Source organism: Arxiozyma heterogenica, assembly GCF_036370985.1.
Source record: "Arxiozyma heterogenica strain weizmannii chromosome Unknown scaffold_16, whole genome shotgun sequence".
In the NCBI taxonomy this organism is placed as follows: Eukaryota; Fungi; Ascomycota; class Saccharomycetes; order Saccharomycetales; family Saccharomycetaceae; genus Arxiozyma; species Arxiozyma heterogenica.
Genome location: NW_027042669.1, coordinates 459,354 through 479,451, shown reverse-complemented (window position 1 = coordinate 479,451; position 20,098 = coordinate 459,354). Strand labels below are relative to the sequence as shown.

Genomic DNA, 20,098 nt, shown 5'->3' with positions numbered 1-20,098 from the left:
TGGCAATGCGTCATCCCACACGAAGCACTGCACGTTTGTCCGGCGAGGTCCGAGAAAAGGGAGGGGGTGGGAGGAAGGAATTCCGTGTCACGTAGACAGGAAACGCTCGAGAAAGAAAAATAAAAAAGAAAAAAATAGAGCTCTCGAGGACAGATTTTTCAATAAAAACCTAAGTTGTTAAATATATCTCTGCGAATCTGTATGATTGATTTATTGATTGATTTTTCTTTCCTTTCTTTCTTTCTTTCTTTTTTGTTAAATACATCTGTTTGGCTGACTCACTCATTCATTTCACTTAACTCTCTGTGATCACATAAAATCCTGCTACTTTTTTTTTTTATTATATTTATTTTTATTTTCATTTTTTCAATATTTGCAAAGGTTCTGTCTATTCCCATTTTAAATTGTTTTAAGTCATCATTATATTATTTCTCTCCGTCTCTTTTCTTGTTCTTTTTCTGTCTTTGTTTCCTCCTCCTCTAAGCTCCGTCATCATTCAGATAGAGATCCTGTTTTATATAAAATCTTTTTGTTTTTTTTTTTTTTTTTTTTAAGTTGTGTATTTTCTATATATCTATGATTAACTACATTCCTCTCTCCCATTGTTTTTCTGTTTTTCTTTTTTTTTTTTTTACTCCCTTTCTTGTTATTTATGTTCTAAATAACCTATAAAATGAAAAAAAGACAAAAAATAAAAAATAGAAAATAGAAAATAGAAGATAAAAGAAAAAAATACTTAAGAGAATATACGATTTAAATACATAAATAAAACAACTTACTCAATACTCTAAACTAAATAAGAAATAAATTTAATAGTACTCCACTGTCTTTATATTATACATACATATATTATAAGGTAGTGTGAATTTAGCTGTGCTTTTTTTTGGTTTTTTTTTTTTTTTTCATTATTTTTTAATTTTTTTTAACCTATTTTTCTATTTTATTTCTTTTCATTACCATAACACCAACAAACATTAGTAAATCAGAACTGAGTTAAAAATTCACGTTAAGTTTATGAATATGGCGTCTTTGAAATTAAATGGTATCAGAGACAGCAACGCTCTACTAGGTGAAAAGAACAAGATTCTTGTCGCCAACAGAGGGGAAATCCCCATCAGAATCTTCAGAACTGCCCATGAACTCTCCATGAGGACCGTCGCCATATATTCCCATGAAGACCGTTTATCCACCCACAGATTGAAGGCTGATGAAGCATACGTCATAGGGGAGCCAGACCAGTATACCCCGGTTGGAGCATACCTTGCGATCGACGAAATCATCTCCATAGCCAAGAAACACGGCGTCGATTTCATTCATCCTGGTTACGGGTTTCTTTCTGAAAATTCAGAATTCGCCACTAAAGTGGCCCAAGCAGGCATCACTTGGATCGGACCTCCAGCCTCAGTCATCGACTCCGTGGGTGACAAAGTCTCTGCAAGAAACCTCGCTGCAAGAGCTAACGTCCCAGTGGTCCCTGGTACTCCTGGCCCCATAGAAAACGTCCAAGAAGCTAAGGACTTCGTCGCTAAATACGGGTACCCTGTCATCATCAAGGCTGCCTACGGTGGTGGTGGTAGAGGTATGAGAGTCGTTAGAGAAGGTGAGGACATCGCTGACGCATTTAAACGTGCTTCTTCGGAAGCCAAGACAGCCTTTGGCAACGGTACCTGTTTTGTGGAAAGATTCCTGGATAAACCAAAACATATCGAGGTCCAATTGTTGGCCGACAACTACGGTAATGTGGTACATCTTTTTGAGAGAGACTGTTCCGTGCAAAGAAGACACCAGAAGGTCGTGGAAGTGGCTCCAGCAAAGACTTTGCCCTTGAAAGTGAGAAATGCCATCTTGACAGACGCCGTCAAACTGGCTAAGGAAGCCGGCTACCAAAACGCAGGTACCGCAGAATTCTTGGTCGATAACCAAAACAGACACTATTTCATCGAAATTAACCCAAGAATTCAAGTGGAACATACCATCACAGAGGAAATTACAGGCATTGATATTGTCGCAGCTCAAATCCAAATCGCTGCTGGTGCAAGTTTGGAACAACTTGGTCTCCTACAAGACAAAATCACAACTAGAGGTTTTGCTATCCAATGCCGTATCACTACTGAGGATCCAACCAAGAATTTCCAACCAGATACCGGTAGGCTGGAAGTCTACAGATCTGCTGGTGGTAATGGTGTCCGGTTAGATGGTGGTAATGCCTATTCTGGTGCCATCATCTCCCCTCATTATGATTCCATGTTAGTTAAATGTTCTTGTTCAGGGTCCACCTACGAAATCGTTCGCCGTAAGATGATCCGTGCTTTGATCGAATTCAGAATTAGAGGTGTAAAGACCAATATCCCATTCTTGTTAACTTTGTTGATGCATCCTGTGTTCATCTCCGGTGACTATTGGACCACTTTCATTGATGATACCCCACAACTGTTTAAAATGGTTTCATCTCAGAATAGAGCACAGAAATTGTTACATTACTTAGCAGATTTAGTAGTCAACGGTTCTTCTATTAAAGGTCAAGTTGGTCTTCCAAAATTGCATAAGAACCCAGACATCCCACATTTGTACACAAACAATGGTGATATCCTCGATGTCCATAACATAGCTCCTCCAAGTGGTTGGAGACAAGTGTTACTAGAAAAGGGGCCAGAAGAATTTGCAAGACAAGTCAGGAAATTTGATGGTACTTTATTAATGGATACTACTTGGAGAGACGCACATCAATCTTTATTAGCTACCAGAGTCAGAACTTATGATCTTGTCGCCATTGCTCCAACCACTGCACATGCTTTATCTGGTGCTTTTGCTCTTGAATGTTGGGGTGGTGCCACTTTTGATGTTGCTATGAGATTCTTGCACGAGGATCCATGGGAAAGATTAAGAAAGTTGAGAAAATTAGTCCCAAATATCCCATTCCAAATGTTGTTACGTGGTGCCAATGGTGTCGCTTATTCCTCCTTGCCAGATAATGCCATTGATCATTTCGTTAAACAAGCTAAGGAGAACGGCGTTGATATCTTTAGAGTCTTTGATGCATTAAACGATTTAGAACAATTGAAGGTCGGTGTGGATGCTGTTAAGAAAGCTGGTGGTGTCGTTGAAGCTACTATCTGTTACTCAGGTGACATGCTAGAACCAGGTAAAAAATACAATTTGGATTATTATTTAGAAATCACTGAAAAGATTGTTCAAATGGGTACCCATATCTTAGGTATCAAAGATATGGCCGGTACTTTGAAACCAGCTGCTGCCAAGTTGTTGATCGGTACATTGAGAGCTAAATACCCTGATTTACCAATCCATGTCCATACTCATGACTCTGCTGGCACTGCAGTGGCTTCCAATGCTGCGTGTGCCTTAGCTGGTGCAGATGTTGTTGATGTGGCTATCAATTCTATGTCTGGTTTGACATCTCAAGCCTCTATTAATGCTTTATTAGCTTCATTGGATGGCCTAGTTAACACAGGTGTCAATGAAAGTTATGTTCGTCAACTAGATGCATATTGGGCTGAAATAAGATTATTATATTCATGTTTCGGTGCCGATTTAAAAGGACCAGACCCAGAAGTCTATCAACACGAGATTCCAGGTGGTCAATTAACTAACTTATTATTCCAAGCACAACAATTAGGTTTAGGTGAACAATGGGCTGAAACTAAGAGAGCATACAGAGAGGCCAATTACTTGCTTGGTGATATCGTTAAAGTTACTCCAACTTCTAAAGTTGTTGGTGATTTAGCCCAGTTTATGGTTACCAATAAGTTGACTTCTGATGATGTTAGAAGATTGGCAAATTCTTTAGATTTCCCAGATTCTGTTATGGACTTCTTCGAAGGCTTAATTGGTCAACCATACGGTGGTTTCCCAGAACCATTAAGATCCAATGTGTTAAGAAATAAGAGAAGAAAATTAACTACTCGTCCAGGTTTAGAATTAGCTCCATTTGATTTAGAAGGCATCAAGGAAGATTTGATCAACAGATTTGGTGATATCACTGAATGTGATGTAGCTTCATACAACATGTATCCAAAGGTTTATGAAGATTTCCAAAAGATTAGAGAGAAATACGGTGATTTATCTGTTTTACCAACTAGAAGCTTCTTAGCTCCTGCTATTGTGGGTGAAGAAATTGAAGTTACCATTGAACAAGGTAAAACTTTAATTATCAAATTACAAGCAGTTGGTGATTTAGATAAAGAAACTGGTATCAGAGGTGTTTACTTTGAGTTGAATGGTGAAACTAGAAAGATCCCAACTGTTGACAGATCTCAAAAGGTGGAAACTGTTGCTAAACCAAAGGCTGATAACCATGATCCATTCCAAATTGGTGCCCCAATGGCTGGTGTTATTGTGGAAGTTAAGGTTCACAAGGGCTCTTTAATCAAGAAAGGTGAAGCTGTAGCTGTCTTAAGTGCAATGAAGATGGAAATGGTTATCTCTGCACAAACTGATGGTCAAGTGAAAGAGGTATTAGTTGATGGTGGAGAAAATGTTGACGCTTCTGATTTATTAGTTGTTTTAGAAGAAGTCAAACCATAAAGATGGTTAATGATATGATAACGTTTTTTTTTTTAAGATAGAGATGAAAACTATCGTTTATTTTTTATGTGTATTGATTGATATTCATTTAATAATCATTTTATGTGATGTCATGTAATTTTGTAAAATAGTTTAATAGCATTATATACATATATTGTTATTTCAATAAACTACCTATACAATTTGATTATATGGAAATATTATATAGTTAACCAAATGCAACAATTGCACAATAACTAATTATAAGTTCATCATTCACTTTGAATTGATTCCAAAGATCTCCCACTCTTTCATCAGGACTAGGTGCAAAAGAATTATTAATATAACAGAAGACATGATTAACCTTTATTCTTTTCTTCAAAAAGAGAATTATGGTAGAGAATGGTTTATTATAAGATATTACACATGTGTTCTTAGGTTTCAAAGAAGGAATGGATCCTATGGGCTGGAACTTGACCTTAACTTTCATACCTGATGGATCTTCTGGGGAACTTAATTTTGTATGACCATACACTTTATCATTATCTGGATCTTCTTTAGTTAGCGACTGTGTGTTTTCAACAGAGAAATATCCTCTAACATGTATCTGAGTATTGTCTTCTGGAACCAAATAATTTGAAGAAGTTTGAGAGAATTCGCTACTACTTGTTTCACTATCTAGACCTAAGCCCAATTGAGACAACCTTTTTGTATAGGACTCTAATTTCTTTTGTACTTTATATATTTCGTGTGACGTTGTAGAGTCATTAGCAGATTCTGATCTCTTGGTTTGTGTCTCAAGTGAGATAGTTGGTTCGTTCGAATCCACACGTTTTACTGGTGATTCTTTATCATAGCTATCTTTACTCGTCATTGATAGAACTTCTATTTACTATGGCATTCTATAATTGTAAGATTGTGAAACTGCAGGAGTTTAGGATATTGGCTGATTCTGTCAGAACTATCAAAATATACAGCTGCAAGTGGGTAGTTCTGTGTGTGTATAACTGGAATGGTTTATTCTTAGAATTTTAGACTAATTTACAACGGTTTTTATTATGTTTGTAATCACTTGGACCTTGTTTTGAAATTTTTGACTGTATATTTTTTTTTACCCGCAAATTCTGAATAGACTCAAAACTATCAAAAGAAATTTATGTGGGGAGGAGGAGCATATGTTTTTTTATTTCTGTAAAGAAAGAATTGCTTTCTTTCTGTGTTGTATATTTATTTTCTACTCATGTTTAAGTATATTTTAACATCGAATTTTGCTTCTTTGTCAAAATAAAAGAAGAACAGCAATAATATTAAATTTTTTAACGATACTTCTTCATTCTTGCTTATTGTGCTTTAAGAAGGCAAGATGATTGATTTAGAAGAAATTAAGATCGACCTTTTAGATGCGTTTCAAAATGGCTTAGACGACCCTGTCTCTTTGGTTACTTTAATTGAGATGTATGGTGATCAATTAGATAAAGAAGGTACTTTAGAGGATAAACAACAGTTTTTAGAAATTTTGGATGAACAATTAAAAGAGAGAAGAGATGTCACATTTACAATTAGTTGGGATATGCCTAAACAATTAATTAGATGGATCTCTGGTAAAAATATTAAGCATTATGAAGTTTTGAAGAATAATAAAATTTTCTCTCTCATTATGAAATGTTTTATGTCGAATGCTTTATATGGAAATCCAAGAGAATTATTAATTTCTAGTTGTGAAATTTTAAGTAAATTATCTGCTGAAGATGAAACTATACAATATTTGCAAGTAACTAAAAATGATCATGAACCAACAGAGACAGAAGTGATTAATAGGGCCAATATGGATAGATATCCAGGTGATTTCTTTGTTGGTTTAAAATTGCATTTGGTTTATGAATTAATATCCAATAGTTTGAAGAGAATAGACACACTATACCCTTCTAAATATTTAAAGATTGTAGTCACTTCCTTTGAAGATGTTATCAGTACAAATAAGCGTACTATGGAAGATCCGTCTATCATTCTTCGTAGAATCTATATATTTTGTAAAAATTATATCCCAAATGATCCACCAAAGCAGGTGGAATTAAAAGATGGTACCATATTAGAGGGTGTTGAATTACAGAATATTGTTGATAAAGAGATAGAGATCCAGAGAAATTTATTAAGATATCTTTGTACTTTTGCCATTGCGGAAGGTCTCAATGGTACTACAGATCGTAGTGAAGTACAGATATACTATAAAATGAGTCATCAAAAAGTTCTTCCAGTGCCATTTTATGAACAACTATTAGATACAAAATTTCGATTCTATGATTTAGCATTATCCTTTGATGTTGATTTAAAGGAAGAATTAATTAATTGCATCAATGAATGTAAAAGAATTTACAAAGCATTGCCGAAAATTGAAGATGTGCCTACATTAGAAGCACAAAGATTGATAAGCAAAGGTGTAATTAAACTATCTCTATCTTATCACATACAAAGAATGTCTCACGACACAAATTTGCCATTGTATCCACAGGGAATTATAGTCTTGTCAAGTTTACATTATTTGGTGTCAAAGAAACATTTATATCCTGATATTCCATTAAATGATACAATATATCTATTTTTAAGATTTGTATCTCTGGACATTATGTCTAAGATATACTCAAATAGTGCTGTGGATGGTGCAATAAGATATTTAATATGGATTTGTGTTAATAATAACTCTTGTCTAGATTTGAGAAAACAAATGTCCCAGCTATCACCATTTATATTATCTGCATTCTTGGAATGTTTTTTAATTAAAGTGTCCCTAGAAAAGAGAGCGGAAAGTAAGACTATTCAATTTACTTTATTTACGCGATTATTGGTTTGTGCCCCTGAATCAATTGCATTCCAATTTATCACCAATGTTTTATCCGACTTTCCATACATTGAAGGGAAATATTTAATCATCGGGATATTAAGACACCTCTTCACTACGAAGTTTCCTAAGATCAAAGAAGTGGATGATAATGGATTATACTATTCAGATCAAACAAAAGAAAAGGAATTGGTAGATAAATTATCTAGTATGCAAATCTCTAACACTGAGAGAAAGGACGTAGTTGTTAATAACAATGATACGAAAGAAAAAGAAGATGATACTAATATGGCTATCAATTTAACTATACAAAGAATGTCTGAATTAACAAATATTATCAGAGATTCTATTAAAAAGGCAAAGAATGTTAAAAAGACTGATCATGAATATAAAATTGTTATCGTATATTTGAAATTTTTGTCAATGATGAAACCTTTTTGGGATAAAAATTTAATAAAATCACTTGAATCTGATTTCAAATCAATTACTCTGGAAAAAAATTTTGAATCAAAATTAAACTCACTGATGGATTAGTCACTATAAATTAAAACTTATAGCACTATCCTTGCACCATATGTAGGTATATATGTTTCTATATATTACTTGATATTCCAAGAATAGATAAACATTCATTTTTTATATAGTAAAATTATGCCCATAATTATTTCATCTATTAAATACAGCACTAAACAATCATGCTTGTGTTACAGAAAATGTTTACCATTCTTAAACTTAGCGTTTAGAAAACAATGCAATCTTAAAGTTGTAACAATCTGTTAACGCCTCGACCTCTTTAAAGAACTTTGTGTTCTTTCAATCTTTGGAACATCATCCTTTTCAATTAAAGGTCCAAAAAAAACAAAGAAACCATCTTTAGTAGTTGCTCTTTGTTCTTCCCATAATAACTCTGAATCATCAATAAAGGGATCTTCCATATCATACTTACCAATTTGACTTTTACCCTTCATTGGGTGTGCTTTTTTCTTTGTATCCTTGTTAATATCGTCACCATCTGTATTAATGCCAGTTAAGTTAACTTTATCAGTTTTGTTTATGAAAATACCTCTTTTGTTTATTTTTTCCTGTTCTAGATTTGCTTTATCCTTTGAGTTATTATGAATCATTTTCTTATTTATTAGATCAATTACATTAACTACCACTGTTCCATTTTCATCTAGATAGTCATTTACAGATGTATCATATAATGGAATATTTAAAATGACGGCTTTTTCTTCTTTTGTAGAAGTGTTTTTAGAAGATTTATGATCTAGTTGACTTTTAGGTTCTGAAAGTATTGAAGCTGACTTTACTAATGATGGATTTTCTATAATTGGAGCTGATAGTAGCACTTTTACAACAGATTTTTTTTTTTCAGTTAATTTTACTGATGGAGTATTTGCTGAATTTGTAGCTGTTCTAGCTACTATTGTTGTTGCAGTTGGAGATGATGTTGGGTTACTATTATCATTAATCTTTGAAAAAGTTGTAGCTGACCCTGTGTAGTTTGCGGTGATAGGCTTTGAAGATTGTTTATTTGTCATATTAGAGATTGTTAATGCAGTAGGGGAAGTGGATGATGATGTGCTTGTGGATTTTGCGGTATTCTTAGTTTTAGTCTTTGAAGAAGGTGTTGTGGAACTGGCAGACTTTTTTAAATTGGACTGTGATGGTGAATTACTCTTAGGGGTGGAAACTTCAGAATCATTATTATTTGGATTATCGCTGGTTGTTGAAAGGGGTGGTGTAATTGAAGGCATATGTGTTTTACTAATAGTGATTCTGGTGTTTGGGCTAGTCATTATATTATTATTACTGGTATTTGTTGGTTTAGGTTTCAAAGTGGGCAAATTTTTTACTTTAGATTCGATAATATCGTTTAAATGTATGCTTGCAGCAACTGATGTAACAGGAACAGTGGTAGTATTAGTTGTATTAACATTAGGAGAACTAGTAGTCTTATTATCTGAATTAGTTTTCTTTTTCCTTAAAGTAGCCGTCTTTTTTGTTGATACTTTCCTATTTGTTGTTGATGTTAAAACTTGTGATGATGTAGATTTTGTTACTTCAGAAGAACTATTATTAACACTAGTGATGGTATTTACTGACGAGGATGTGCCATCAAGAATAGAACTTTGATCATTTTTTGTTTCAATAGACTTTTTGACAATCTGTTTTTTTTTACTTTGAGTCTTTGTATTTGAGCTAGCAAGAACAGGTAACGGCATATTATTTACAATATTGGACGACGGGGTAGAAGTGGATCCTATTGATGATGAAAAAAAATATTCTTCGTTATTTGATGTTAAATTTTCTGTGCTGGAAACAGGTAAGATATTTGATTGTGTATGGTTATCACTGCCAGTAATATAATTATTATTGTTGTTTTTAGAGTTATTTTTATGATTCAATAATTGCATAGATTTAAGATATAGATTAGATACAGTAGAGTTGGAAGTATTATTATTAGGTGTTATTACTATAGCGTTCTTATTATTGTTATCATTTTCAATATTAATGTGACTATTCAACATTTCAAGTTTTCCATTTCCAGGATTTAGAAGTCTTCTCTGTCTTGGATATACTGTTTTTGATATCAAAGATGTGATTTTCATTGGTTTATTATCTGCTTGAGTAAGTGTGTTATTATTATTGTTATTGTTACTATTGTTAGTATTGGTTGTGGGGGCTGAATTTGGAATTGATGAAAAACTGTTATCATTATGAATATTTTGGAAAGGATTATCTGCTATTTGATTCTGAGAGGAAATAATATACGTTATTTCAGGAGACAAAGAGTTCAAAGTGTTATTTCTATTCATAGCCAATTCTTGGGCAATATTTAATGCACCACTTTGAATATTTTCATTTAAATAAGATACACCAGTAGATGTGAAGGGTGTTCCTGTCAAGGTTGAAATTGGAGTTGAATTCCTTGTTGTGTTAGACTTTTGTTCATTTGTCTGTAGACCAGTTTTAGCTTTCTTTTGTTTCTTTTTGTTAAATGTCTTTTGTGTCGGGATATCAGCAGTTGATCTTCTTTTGACAGACTTACTAATTTTTCTGGTACTTTTTAACATTTTTTCAGATTTGTCATTTGTAGTTATATTGGCTATTTTAGTATCATTAGTGTTTGTAGTTGATATATTAGATTTGGATTCAATATTGGATGACGTTATCTTACCTGATTTTGAATCACTATCAATCATAATTACCTTTTGATTTATGTTTTATTAGTATTAGAAGAGATGGATAAAAAGAAAAAAGGGAATTATCAATTAAATATATATATATATATATATATATATATATATATATGTGTGTGTGTGTGTGTGTGTGTGCTCTGATGTTTTTTATTTTTATTTCTACTTATTTTCCTATATCCTTCTATGTGTGTTGTGTGTTGTTCCAACATCTTGTGTCTCTTCTTGATCTGTTATTGTGAATTAAGAATATTTCACATTCCAAAGAACGTCAGAAAAAAAAAATATGACATCACTTTATAATCACATGTTGTGGTGTTTGGGTTATGTTTATAAACACAATTAAATAATATAAACTATACATATACAGATATCACAAAAGAGGGGGAGAAGTAAAAACGATTGGCAGTATGTTGGTATGCTGTTATAAATATATCATCAAAAATGTATATAAACGGATATAAATAAAACGAATATCTCTTAAATGTCAACGATCATACAATAATAGAATCAAACTAGGAAAAAAATATAAGATTCAGAAACTATGGATAATGCACACTTTAAAACAGGAAATTTGTCATTTATATTGTTAAACAACTAGATTTTCGTTATTTATAAACAATAAATCATTAAGGTATTATCTTGTTCATGAATGAATTGAGTCCTAAAACAACAACAAAAAAAAAAGATAAAAGATAAAAGATAAACGAAAATGAAGTGAAAAAAAAAAAACGGTTTAGAAATCTGAAAATGTCATTATATGCCTATTGCAAGGTAGTATACTATTCTTTATTCCATTATGCAACACTTCCTCTTTGTCTTCTTGCAGTTTGTGGATCGACTTCTCTATAATCAATAGTTACTCTGACAAATAAGTTAATGATATCAGTTAAAGAGATCACACCAATTAACTTGCCTGATCTATATTCATGTTCAAATAGATTTGATGATGGTGGTGGGTTATTAACAGTGCTGTTATTACTTGTTGTTGGAGATAATTGTGATTGAAATTGTGGATCAGTTTGAGTTGGTATCGTTGTATTATTAGAATTAGATTGAGAAAAGCCTGCAGTTCCACTAGTTTGTGAAGCTAATACACATTCTGGTGGTTGAACAATCCATAACCTATGAGATCTTGTAGCTACCAATTTAGCCAATGTTCTACCTAGAGAAGACGTTGGGTAAACATGAAATACAGGAAAAGAGTCCTTACCTGTCTCTAAACCTCTTGAATTTAATATGACAGAGATAAAATGACGACATGGTTTATGTAGTAGTGGATATTGTGATGTTCTAGTAACATGCTTCACATCAGTCACGGAGATATTTCCTAGAAGGTTATATTGATTATCAACAACAGCAATTGAGGAGATTCTTTCAACGTGCATCTTATATAATGCCATGATCAATGGTTCATCACCATGGATTGAAATGACTCTGGATTGTCTTGAAGTTGGTTTATATTGAGAGTTTAATACACCGACTTGTAAATCTTGTAAAGAATAATTGAATAACGTTTCTAAAGAAGTAAAGTTTTCAGAATTGTCCCAAAGATATTTGATTAATCTTCTTTGTGAGAGGATCCCCTTAACAAAAGTCATTTCTGGATTGCAGATAGCTACTCTGTGTACACCAGACCCTAAAATCTTCATTACAGTGAGTAAAGTCTCTGTCTCAGGTAACTTATAGAAAGGATTTTTTGGAGTTAATTTTACAATTTCACCTACAGGTACTGGTTTACCATTTTGACACTCTTCTGTAACTTTTTGATTATTGACTTGAATTTTATTTAATACTAATAGAAGATACGAATTTAAATCATTATAATCAAAAGTTAAACAGTTCATATCACCAGGAAATACTTCTACTGGGATAGAGTTTAATTGGTTTCTGACTAATGTATTAAAAGCTTCCTCCACAGAAAGAGAGCCTGGTACAAAAATCAATTTATTTGTCTCAATTAACGTGCCTAAGGGAATACTAGCCCACTTAGGATCGTTACTAGTCCTGCGTAACGTTTCAGATACAGACTCGCTCATTTGATTAGTTTGATGATTGAAAGATTTAGATGTAGAATGTTCTTGTGACATGTCTGTGATTATATATTAAAGTAATATTAGTCTTTAATTTCTTTTTTGTTTTCTGATTTTTTTAACGTTATTTTTTGGTCACAATTTAGAACTTAGAGTTGAAATGATGATTATAAAATAGATCAAAATAATAGTAACTCTGCTATGATTTTTTTTTTTTTTTGCAAATTAATTGTATTTTAAATTATCTTAAACAGCACAGAGGTTTTCACTTATTCTTAATGTTAGTTCAATATCCTCTTCACAAATAGAGCAGAAATACTTCAGTATAGAATCCACAACGTGCATTAAATTGAGCTGCTCATTCTTTGTTACACATATCCGTATATAAATATATATTTATATACATGTGTGTTTGTTTACGAAGAATCAACGCATTATTTGACGCAATTTATTCCTACCCCTTAATGTCGAATTCACGTCTCCATTGTCGTATTTTCTCCACGGGCTGCTTGGGTATCGAGAGAGAAAAACAATAAAAACAGCAACAAAAACAGCAACAACTGGCGCGCGCGTGGGGGGAGGGGCAAGAAGGACACATAAAAGAAAAAAAATGAAAGAATCCAGCAATGGTCACGTGATGCTTCCATTCGTACAACGCGCTCTAGATTTTTGAGGACTTAGCTAAAAGGTTTGATGCTATTGTATTTTTATTTTATATGTACATAGTGTGGTGATTTATTGATTTATTTCTTTTACGATGTGTAGTTACTCAACATGTGTTCCCTTGATGGGAATTCTAAACTCTTCGGTTCAATTGAAGTCATTGATTTAAATAATTCCACTAACTTATTGACGTCGATTTTATGGCAATAAGAAAGACCAAAAATATCAGTGCATTTTTTGATCCATTGCATTCTATATTTGATACTGATGTCCATATCCGTTAGTTGACGTATACTTGATCTTAATTGTCCTAGCTTCTCCAATGCTCCATCTAATTCCCAGTCTTCAAACATTGAGCCAATTTCGTTTTTCACTAAGGAAGTGAATCTCGGTGATAATCCGTTTGAGCTAATCAAGATTTGCAAATTACCATCTTTAGTTAAATTTATATTCGAACCGAAATAGAAATCGCAGAATTTAGGGATATCTGCCACATTAATCATTTGTTGTTGACCATACTTGCGTTTACAAAGATGATATATCCTCTCAGACTCCAATTTGTCAGGTATGCATAGCAAAATCATTGACCACGTCGAAGATTGTAATAAATAGTCCTCATGGAATTTGGATTCAATAATTTTATAAATGGAATAATCTTCAGGTGTCCAATCTTTTCTAATACTTATTTGACCACTGGAAACTGTATGTATACCATTATTGGAACAAAAATATTTCTCTTTTAGAAATTTATCTAAAATTGGAGCAACTAGTGTTATTTTACATCCAGTCGGTAACAACTTGGGTATCCTCGTCATGGCTACCTCACCTCCTCCGATTAATAGAACATCCTTGCCTTCTAATCTATGTGCTACTTGTAAAGATCTCATTGTTCTTGTTTTCCTCTTCTTTTTATTCTTTTAATTTTTTTTTTGTTTCATCTTAATGTATAATTTTAGAGAAAATAAAATTCACAAAGGAGGGGGAACTATGTTCAATAAATCTACAAAATATCCCATCAATATTTATATGTGACTTCTTGTCTATATCAAACTATGTCATTTTTTTTTTTTCAAATTATAAAAGCCACAATTGTAGAATATGTATGTATGTATGTACATATTGTAATCAGTATTGTGTAGTAATTAATAGTAGAACAATACACCACAGTTTTTATTTTTCTTGTATTTCTTGATTTCTTTTGGTCTAAATGTCAAAAAATACACAAAATGAAAAAAAAAAAAAAGTAAGGGCTTTATTCACACAGTTTGGGAAAAAATCTGCCATTAGAGCTATTTTTTTAAAGAAACCCTGTTTTATTTTTTAGAATTTCATAATTAAGAACATCTAACCCTATACATTTTTCATAAAAAAAGAAAAAAAAAAAGAAAAAGAAAAATGCACTCCGTTTCTTGTCTGTTTGTTTGTTTGTTTGTTTTTGATTCTTCTTTCCTTCATTAAAGATTATCCTAAGTGATAAACTAGCACCATAAATAAAGTTAATGAAAGCATGTTGGTATTATATATATGCTTCTATACAAATATATAATGTTCGTTCATTTATTTATTCTTCTTAATTACATTTCTTTTTTTTTGTATGTGCTATTCTAAAAACCATATTGAATAGTTTATTGTGGCAATTTATTCTTTGTAAGGATAGATGCATATAGTTTTCCTTGTGAATATCGTAACTCAATTCGTTTTATATGTCTTGTAAATAGCTATTCAATACAAATGGCAACTACGAGAAAATAGCAAGAAATAAAAGATTAAAGTAAAATAAATGTAAAACAGATAGAGAAAATGTATATAAGGGCTATATAATGAATATGTGTATATATAATTAATAGTGTAAAGGAAATTATGCATTATTATTACTATTATTAACAAAAACAAATAACAAAATAAAGTAAAAGTAGAAGATGAATGTTAAAATCAAAACAACAACAACAACAATAACAGTAAGAAACAAAATAAATAAATAAAATAGGTCAAATATAATGAAAACAAATTATAATCAAATGTGAACAAGCAGTACTAAAGTATGACATGGTACGGTACAATACAATATGGTACGATAACTAAAATGGTCTAAAAGTGTGAAATAAAATTAATAGATAGTTAAATGAAATAAGCAAAAACATTCATATAAAAATAATAATAAAAAAAAAGGGAAACAATATATTAGAATATGATAAAAAGAGAAAAATAGAAAGTGATACGATTTTATTTCGACTTAATGGAATATAGTATTGTAATATTGTAGGTTTTGATTTGCTTGATTTAAGTATGAATGGTAATTGATTTCACTTGAAAAATTTGGTTGAAATTGTTTATTTAACAATGACGATTTATTTTCATAATATAATGAGTTTATCTTTGGTGCCATAGTATTGGTTAACGTAGAATGTGTACCATATAACATATCTGTTTGTTGATTTGAAGAAGATAGTCCATAGCATTGGTTCGCATTCGTGTTTGTATTCACATTTGTATTAGGATGATTTTGATAATTATAATTTTTGCTATTATCAGTGTTAAACAACTCATTTGAATAGCCTGAGATTCCTTGGAATAATTGGTTTGAATTTGCATAGTTTATATTATTAACTGAATCACTCCACATTGATCCGTTGAAAGTAGGTAACAAATCAGATTGTTGTTGAATATTAGTACAATTTGAGATAAATCTATTGCTATGGGTCATACTGATTGGTATCGTCGTAGCACTATTATTTGTTGCTGTTACTGTTGTTACTTGTGGAATATGTGTATTTGTGTTTGTTTTACCCCATGATAGTCTTATTGGAGACCCATCGATAACAAAACCTTGCATTCCTTGCATTGCAGCTTCAGAGTCAATTCTATTTTGAAATTTAACAAATGCACAATTTTTATTTAAGGGAATCTTAACAGATACAACATTACCAAAAGGTTGAAACAATGAGATTAATTTATATTCGCTGATATTACTTGAGTTTAATCCACCTACAAAGATGGTAGTGTTGGTGGGATCATTTGTAATATATTGGAAATCTTGGATGTCACTTGATGGGGAGGGTATTGAATAATTTGCAGTACCATTAGCGGACATGAAGTTTGTGTTGTTGTTGTTGTTGTTGTTGTTACTATATGATGATACAAGTGGATTATTCTTGGGTATTATATTTTTATTTGGAAACGAGTTACTATTAACGATCGATGAAGTTGCATTGTTATTATTAATTGCAGAATTAAAAAGGTGGCCAGTTTGCTGACCCATACAGAAGGGACCAGATGACAATGGTGTCACACCTGAATTTCTTGGAGTAGCAAATGCCACCCTTAGGGCTCTACCTTGAAACCAAGTCCCGTTCATTTCAATGACAGCTTTAGATCTTTCCAATTCATCACCAAATCTGATAAATCCGAAACAACGGGATGCTCCAGTCATTGGATCTGTCATGACTCTTACAGTTTTAACAGATTTGAATTTTTTTTGAAATAAAGTCAACAAATCGGCTTCAGTGACCGTTGGGGATAAATCACCTACAAATAAAGAAAATTCTGGTTTTAATGGAATCGAGCTGTTCAAAGTTGCACCAGAAGCCCAATTTAATCTAAAAGTTCTTTTATTTGTTGGGTTAGTCCATAGGTTTGTTGAGAGAGATTTAAAGTTTGGAATAGGTTTGGAATTTAAAGATAATGCATATATTGCATCATTTTGTGATTCGAATTCTACGAAGCAATACCCAGCATGATGTAAAGGTGTGACAGATGGATCAATAAAGGATATACCATTAATGTTAATTTTTTCAATGTTTGCCGAATCAAAAGTATCAAATACAGAATCAGATAGATTAGAACCATTATTACTACTATTGTTGTTATTGCTACTGCATGGTATGAGTAAATTTTTCTTCGCTTTAATTAATTTAACAACTACTCTTTTTCCTAGATGATGCCAAATTTCCATTATAGTCAAGTCATCAAAATTGGGATCTAAATCACCCATCCAAAGCGTCCTTGGAGGTTCATCAGAGGTTTCAATTGTAGAACTTGGTGGTAACGGAATATTAATATTAGTAGATATTGGTGAATGTATCGATGTAGAAGTTGAAGATGAAGAATATGTTGATTGTGGTGATGATATCATATTGTTTTTTTTTTTATTTTTATTATTATTATTTTTAATATTAATAACCTTTAGAAGGATGATGCAAAAGTAACAGTAATGAAAAAAATAAAATAAAATAAAAAAATATAATCAAAAAAGATGGAAATAATATAGTTAATTTTTTTTTTTGTCTTTCTTAACTAAGTTATTCAATGAACTTGTATTTTGTGTTTTAACTTTTTTTTATTTTTGTTATTATATTTTTTATTAAATGGATAGTCCACTACTCAAAATATTATTGTGGAACAACAGTATATGAGGGTTAACAAATCAACAATTGGTAGTTAGAGGTAATTAGAGTTTATAGTAACAGATCTAAGGGAATATATCAAAATGGAAGGAAAAAAAGTAAACTATACCGACAAAAATATAAATCTGTGTATGCAGGCGAAGACACGAAAGAAAAATAATTAATAACTAATGTTTTTCTCTAATCATTAATGATTAAATGATATATAGAAATAGTATTACAGATACTGTGAACAAGTGAAAAACTAAGTATTAAAAGATGAAAACAAATTAAGTGAAGAGAAAAGAACTTTTCATCTAATGTTTCCCTAAGTTACACAAAGCTTTCTTCTTTTTTTGCATTTCTTTTTGACAATCTTCTCTAATAAACATGAACTCAACAATGAGAACTACTCAGGAACTGTTTGGTAAGATAGTATAATGTGCTATAATTTACTGAATTCTCTAGCTCAAACAGTTATGTTTCAATGTTCAATAGTAACGACAACAACAACAATCTCTATATGATCTGGTGTTTATTACTGATGAAAATTATGGCTACTCGTATCTTCAATGAGTTCCATTTTGTTTGTCCCCTTAAATCCATTAAATTTCTGAATATTAACAAAAAAAAAAATAACAATAACCAAGTGAATCTTTTTCTTTTGTCTTTTATACGCTTCTTTTTTTTCTTTTTATTTGTTTAAATGGAATTTTCGGTTAAGGTATGGGTTTTTGTTTGGTTTTGTTTATAGAAACACTTTTGATAGCGGAATTAACGGTGAGGGGTATGTGATCTGTCCTTGTGTTTTTTTTTTTCATTCTTTTTTTTAACATTTCCTTCGCATGTTGATTAAGTAATATAGGGTATTTTTGGAGAAAGATGATGATTTTTGTGAGATTTAACAAATTATATTAGGTTTGGAGAAATTTTAATTCGACTTTTCTAAAAAACATGTTTTCTTCTTTTTAGCCTAAACCCTATACTTTCTATATGTATTTGAAGGTAAACATAAAAGAAAACTACACAAACCCTAACTTTATATTTACATTCCCTTACAAAAAATAAAATGTATATAAACTAACATAAACAAACCACGTAAATAGTCAAGTAATAAACAAAAAATAAAAAAAAAAAAAGAAGTAGCAGAAACTTTAGTTCATTGATAAAGCTGAAGATCTTTTGAGGGTTAATGGATTTACCAACAAAATTTTTGCTTGTCATATCCTTGAGTCGCTTATTATAGGAGTTATTAAGTCTTTAACATACCTGATGGATAGAAGTTCAAAGAGATTATACAGACAAAGAGGATCTCATCTAAGAAGAACTGTTGACTTGGATAATGTTGTCGTGATCAGAACACCATTACGTACAGCGTCAATTTCTGATAGTCATACTAACATTGATCATATTGATAATTTTAATGATAGAAGTACTGGATTTTTTGGATTAAATAACACTTTTCATCATGATGATGTTGTTGATGATGATAATGTTAATGATAAGAATAAGAATAAGACAGCAGATGACTTTAAACATAGAATGCAAATAAATACAACAGTTGAACCCAACTATAATCAAATTCATTCATATGATGGTAAAAATATTAATTGGAAAAATATACCTGTATCGAAAATTTCTCTGATATCCATTAATGTTTTACAATCAATATTCAATCATGTTATCAAAAATATTTTAATTTTCAAGGCAAATAATGACTTGAAAAATATTCATAACAATAATATTCAATCTTTAATGTATTCGATCGACCTAAAAATTTTTTATGATTTGTTAAATTCAATTAATAAAGATTTTAATGATATTAAAGATATAAATATCGCTAATAATGAATTATATCATCAATTACAAAGATTGAAACGGGTAAAAAGAAAATTGACATTGCAATTGATCAACACAAAACAAGAATGTAACAATCTTAAACAAATTTCACACCACGACCACTATCATAATAATATTAAAGATAACACACAATCTAAATTAAATAATAAATTAGTATTGAATCAAAATCTGAATAAGTTAACTAGAATATTGGCTAAAAAAGAGTTACCTTCTGGGTTACTGATACCAAAAGATAATTTGAAAAATCAAAACATTTTGTTATCGCTTCAGATTAATGATAATAATTTATTGAAGATAAATAAACTATGTCAGTTGTTAGATCCTTATAACGGGACATTATCCAAAATTAAGGAAATGAATAGAAGGTTATCTAGATTGCCTAAATCGGCAAGGAAATCGAAGCAGTCTAAAAGTTGAATGCTGCTGGAATAATCAGTTTGATTACTTCTCTTTGTTCAGCATTTTATTATAGTTTACATAGATATATTTATAGTTAGAATTACATATAATTGATGGACATGATATGAGGATTTCCATGATTTCTCTTTTCTTGGTTTTTTTTTTTGCTTTTTCTTTTTTTATATCTTTTTTTCTGGTTCGTGA

The 20,098-nt window shown here is 31.3% G+C and overlaps 8 protein-coding genes across 8 annotated transcripts; 3 read left to right on the top strand and 5 right to left on the bottom strand.

The window, feature by feature from the left end:
- Positions 1–1,014: 1,014 nt before the first annotated feature.
- Positions 1,015–4,542, top strand: PYC2 (pyruvate carboxylase 2; the record flags this gene model as incomplete). The annotated part of the gene is made up of 1 exon (XM_064857966.1): positions 1,015–4,542. The coding sequence occupies one exon, from the start codon at positions 1,015–1,017 to the stop codon at positions 4,540–4,542; it is 3,528 nt and encodes a 1,175-aa protein (XP_064715326.1).
- A 208-nt stretch (positions 4,543–4,750) lies between these two features.
- Positions 4,751–5,395, bottom strand: ATG12 (Atg12p; the record flags this gene model as incomplete). The annotated part of the gene is made up of 1 exon (XM_064857965.1): positions 4,751–5,395. The coding sequence occupies one exon, from the start codon at positions 5,393–5,395 to the stop codon at positions 4,751–4,753; it is 645 nt and encodes a 214-aa protein (XP_064715325.1).
- A 489-nt stretch (positions 5,396–5,884) lies between these two features.
- YBP1 (Ybp1p) lies at positions 5,885–7,891 on the top strand (the record flags this gene model as incomplete). The annotated part of the gene is made up of 1 exon (XM_064857964.1): positions 5,885–7,891. One exon carries the CDS (start codon positions 5,885–5,887, stop codon positions 7,889–7,891), a length of 2,007 nt encoding a protein of 668 aa, XP_064715324.1.
- A 242-nt stretch (positions 7,892–8,133) lies between these two features.
- Positions 8,134–10,563, bottom strand: HPC2 (Hpc2p; the record flags this gene model as incomplete). Its single annotated transcript, XM_064857963.1, has 1 exon — positions 8,134–10,563. The coding sequence occupies one exon, from the start codon at positions 10,561–10,563 to the stop codon at positions 8,134–8,136; it is 2,430 nt and encodes an 809-aa protein (XP_064715323.1).
- Positions 10,564–11,354: 791 nt separating this feature from the next.
- On the bottom strand, positions 11,355–12,647 carry SDS24 (Sds24p; the record flags this gene model as incomplete). The annotated part of the gene is made up of 1 exon (XM_064857962.1): positions 11,355–12,647. The coding sequence occupies one exon, from the start codon at positions 12,645–12,647 to the stop codon at positions 11,355–11,357; it is 1,293 nt and encodes a 430-aa protein (XP_064715322.1).
- Positions 12,648–13,342: 695 nt separating this feature from the next.
- On the bottom strand, positions 13,343–14,140 carry MET8 (bifunctional precorrin-2 dehydrogenase/sirohydrochlorin ferrochelatase MET8; the record flags this gene model as incomplete). The annotated part of the gene is made up of 1 exon (XM_064857961.1): positions 13,343–14,140. One exon carries the CDS (start codon positions 14,138–14,140, stop codon positions 13,343–13,345), a length of 798 nt encoding a protein of 265 aa, XP_064715321.1.
- Positions 14,141–15,486: 1,346 nt separating this feature from the next.
- Positions 15,487–17,385, bottom strand: NGR1 (Ngr1p; the record flags this gene model as incomplete). Its single annotated transcript, XM_064857960.1, has 1 exon — positions 15,487–17,385. One exon carries the CDS (start codon positions 17,383–17,385, stop codon positions 15,487–15,489), a length of 1,899 nt encoding a protein of 632 aa, XP_064715320.1.
- Positions 17,386–18,907: 1,522 nt separating this feature from the next.
- Positions 18,908–19,912, top strand: AME1 (Ame1p; the record flags this gene model as incomplete). The annotated part of the gene is made up of 1 exon (XM_064857959.1): positions 18,908–19,912. The coding sequence occupies one exon, from the start codon at positions 18,908–18,910 to the stop codon at positions 19,910–19,912; it is 1,005 nt and encodes a 334-aa protein (XP_064715319.1).
- Positions 19,913–20,098: the final 186 nt, after the last annotated feature.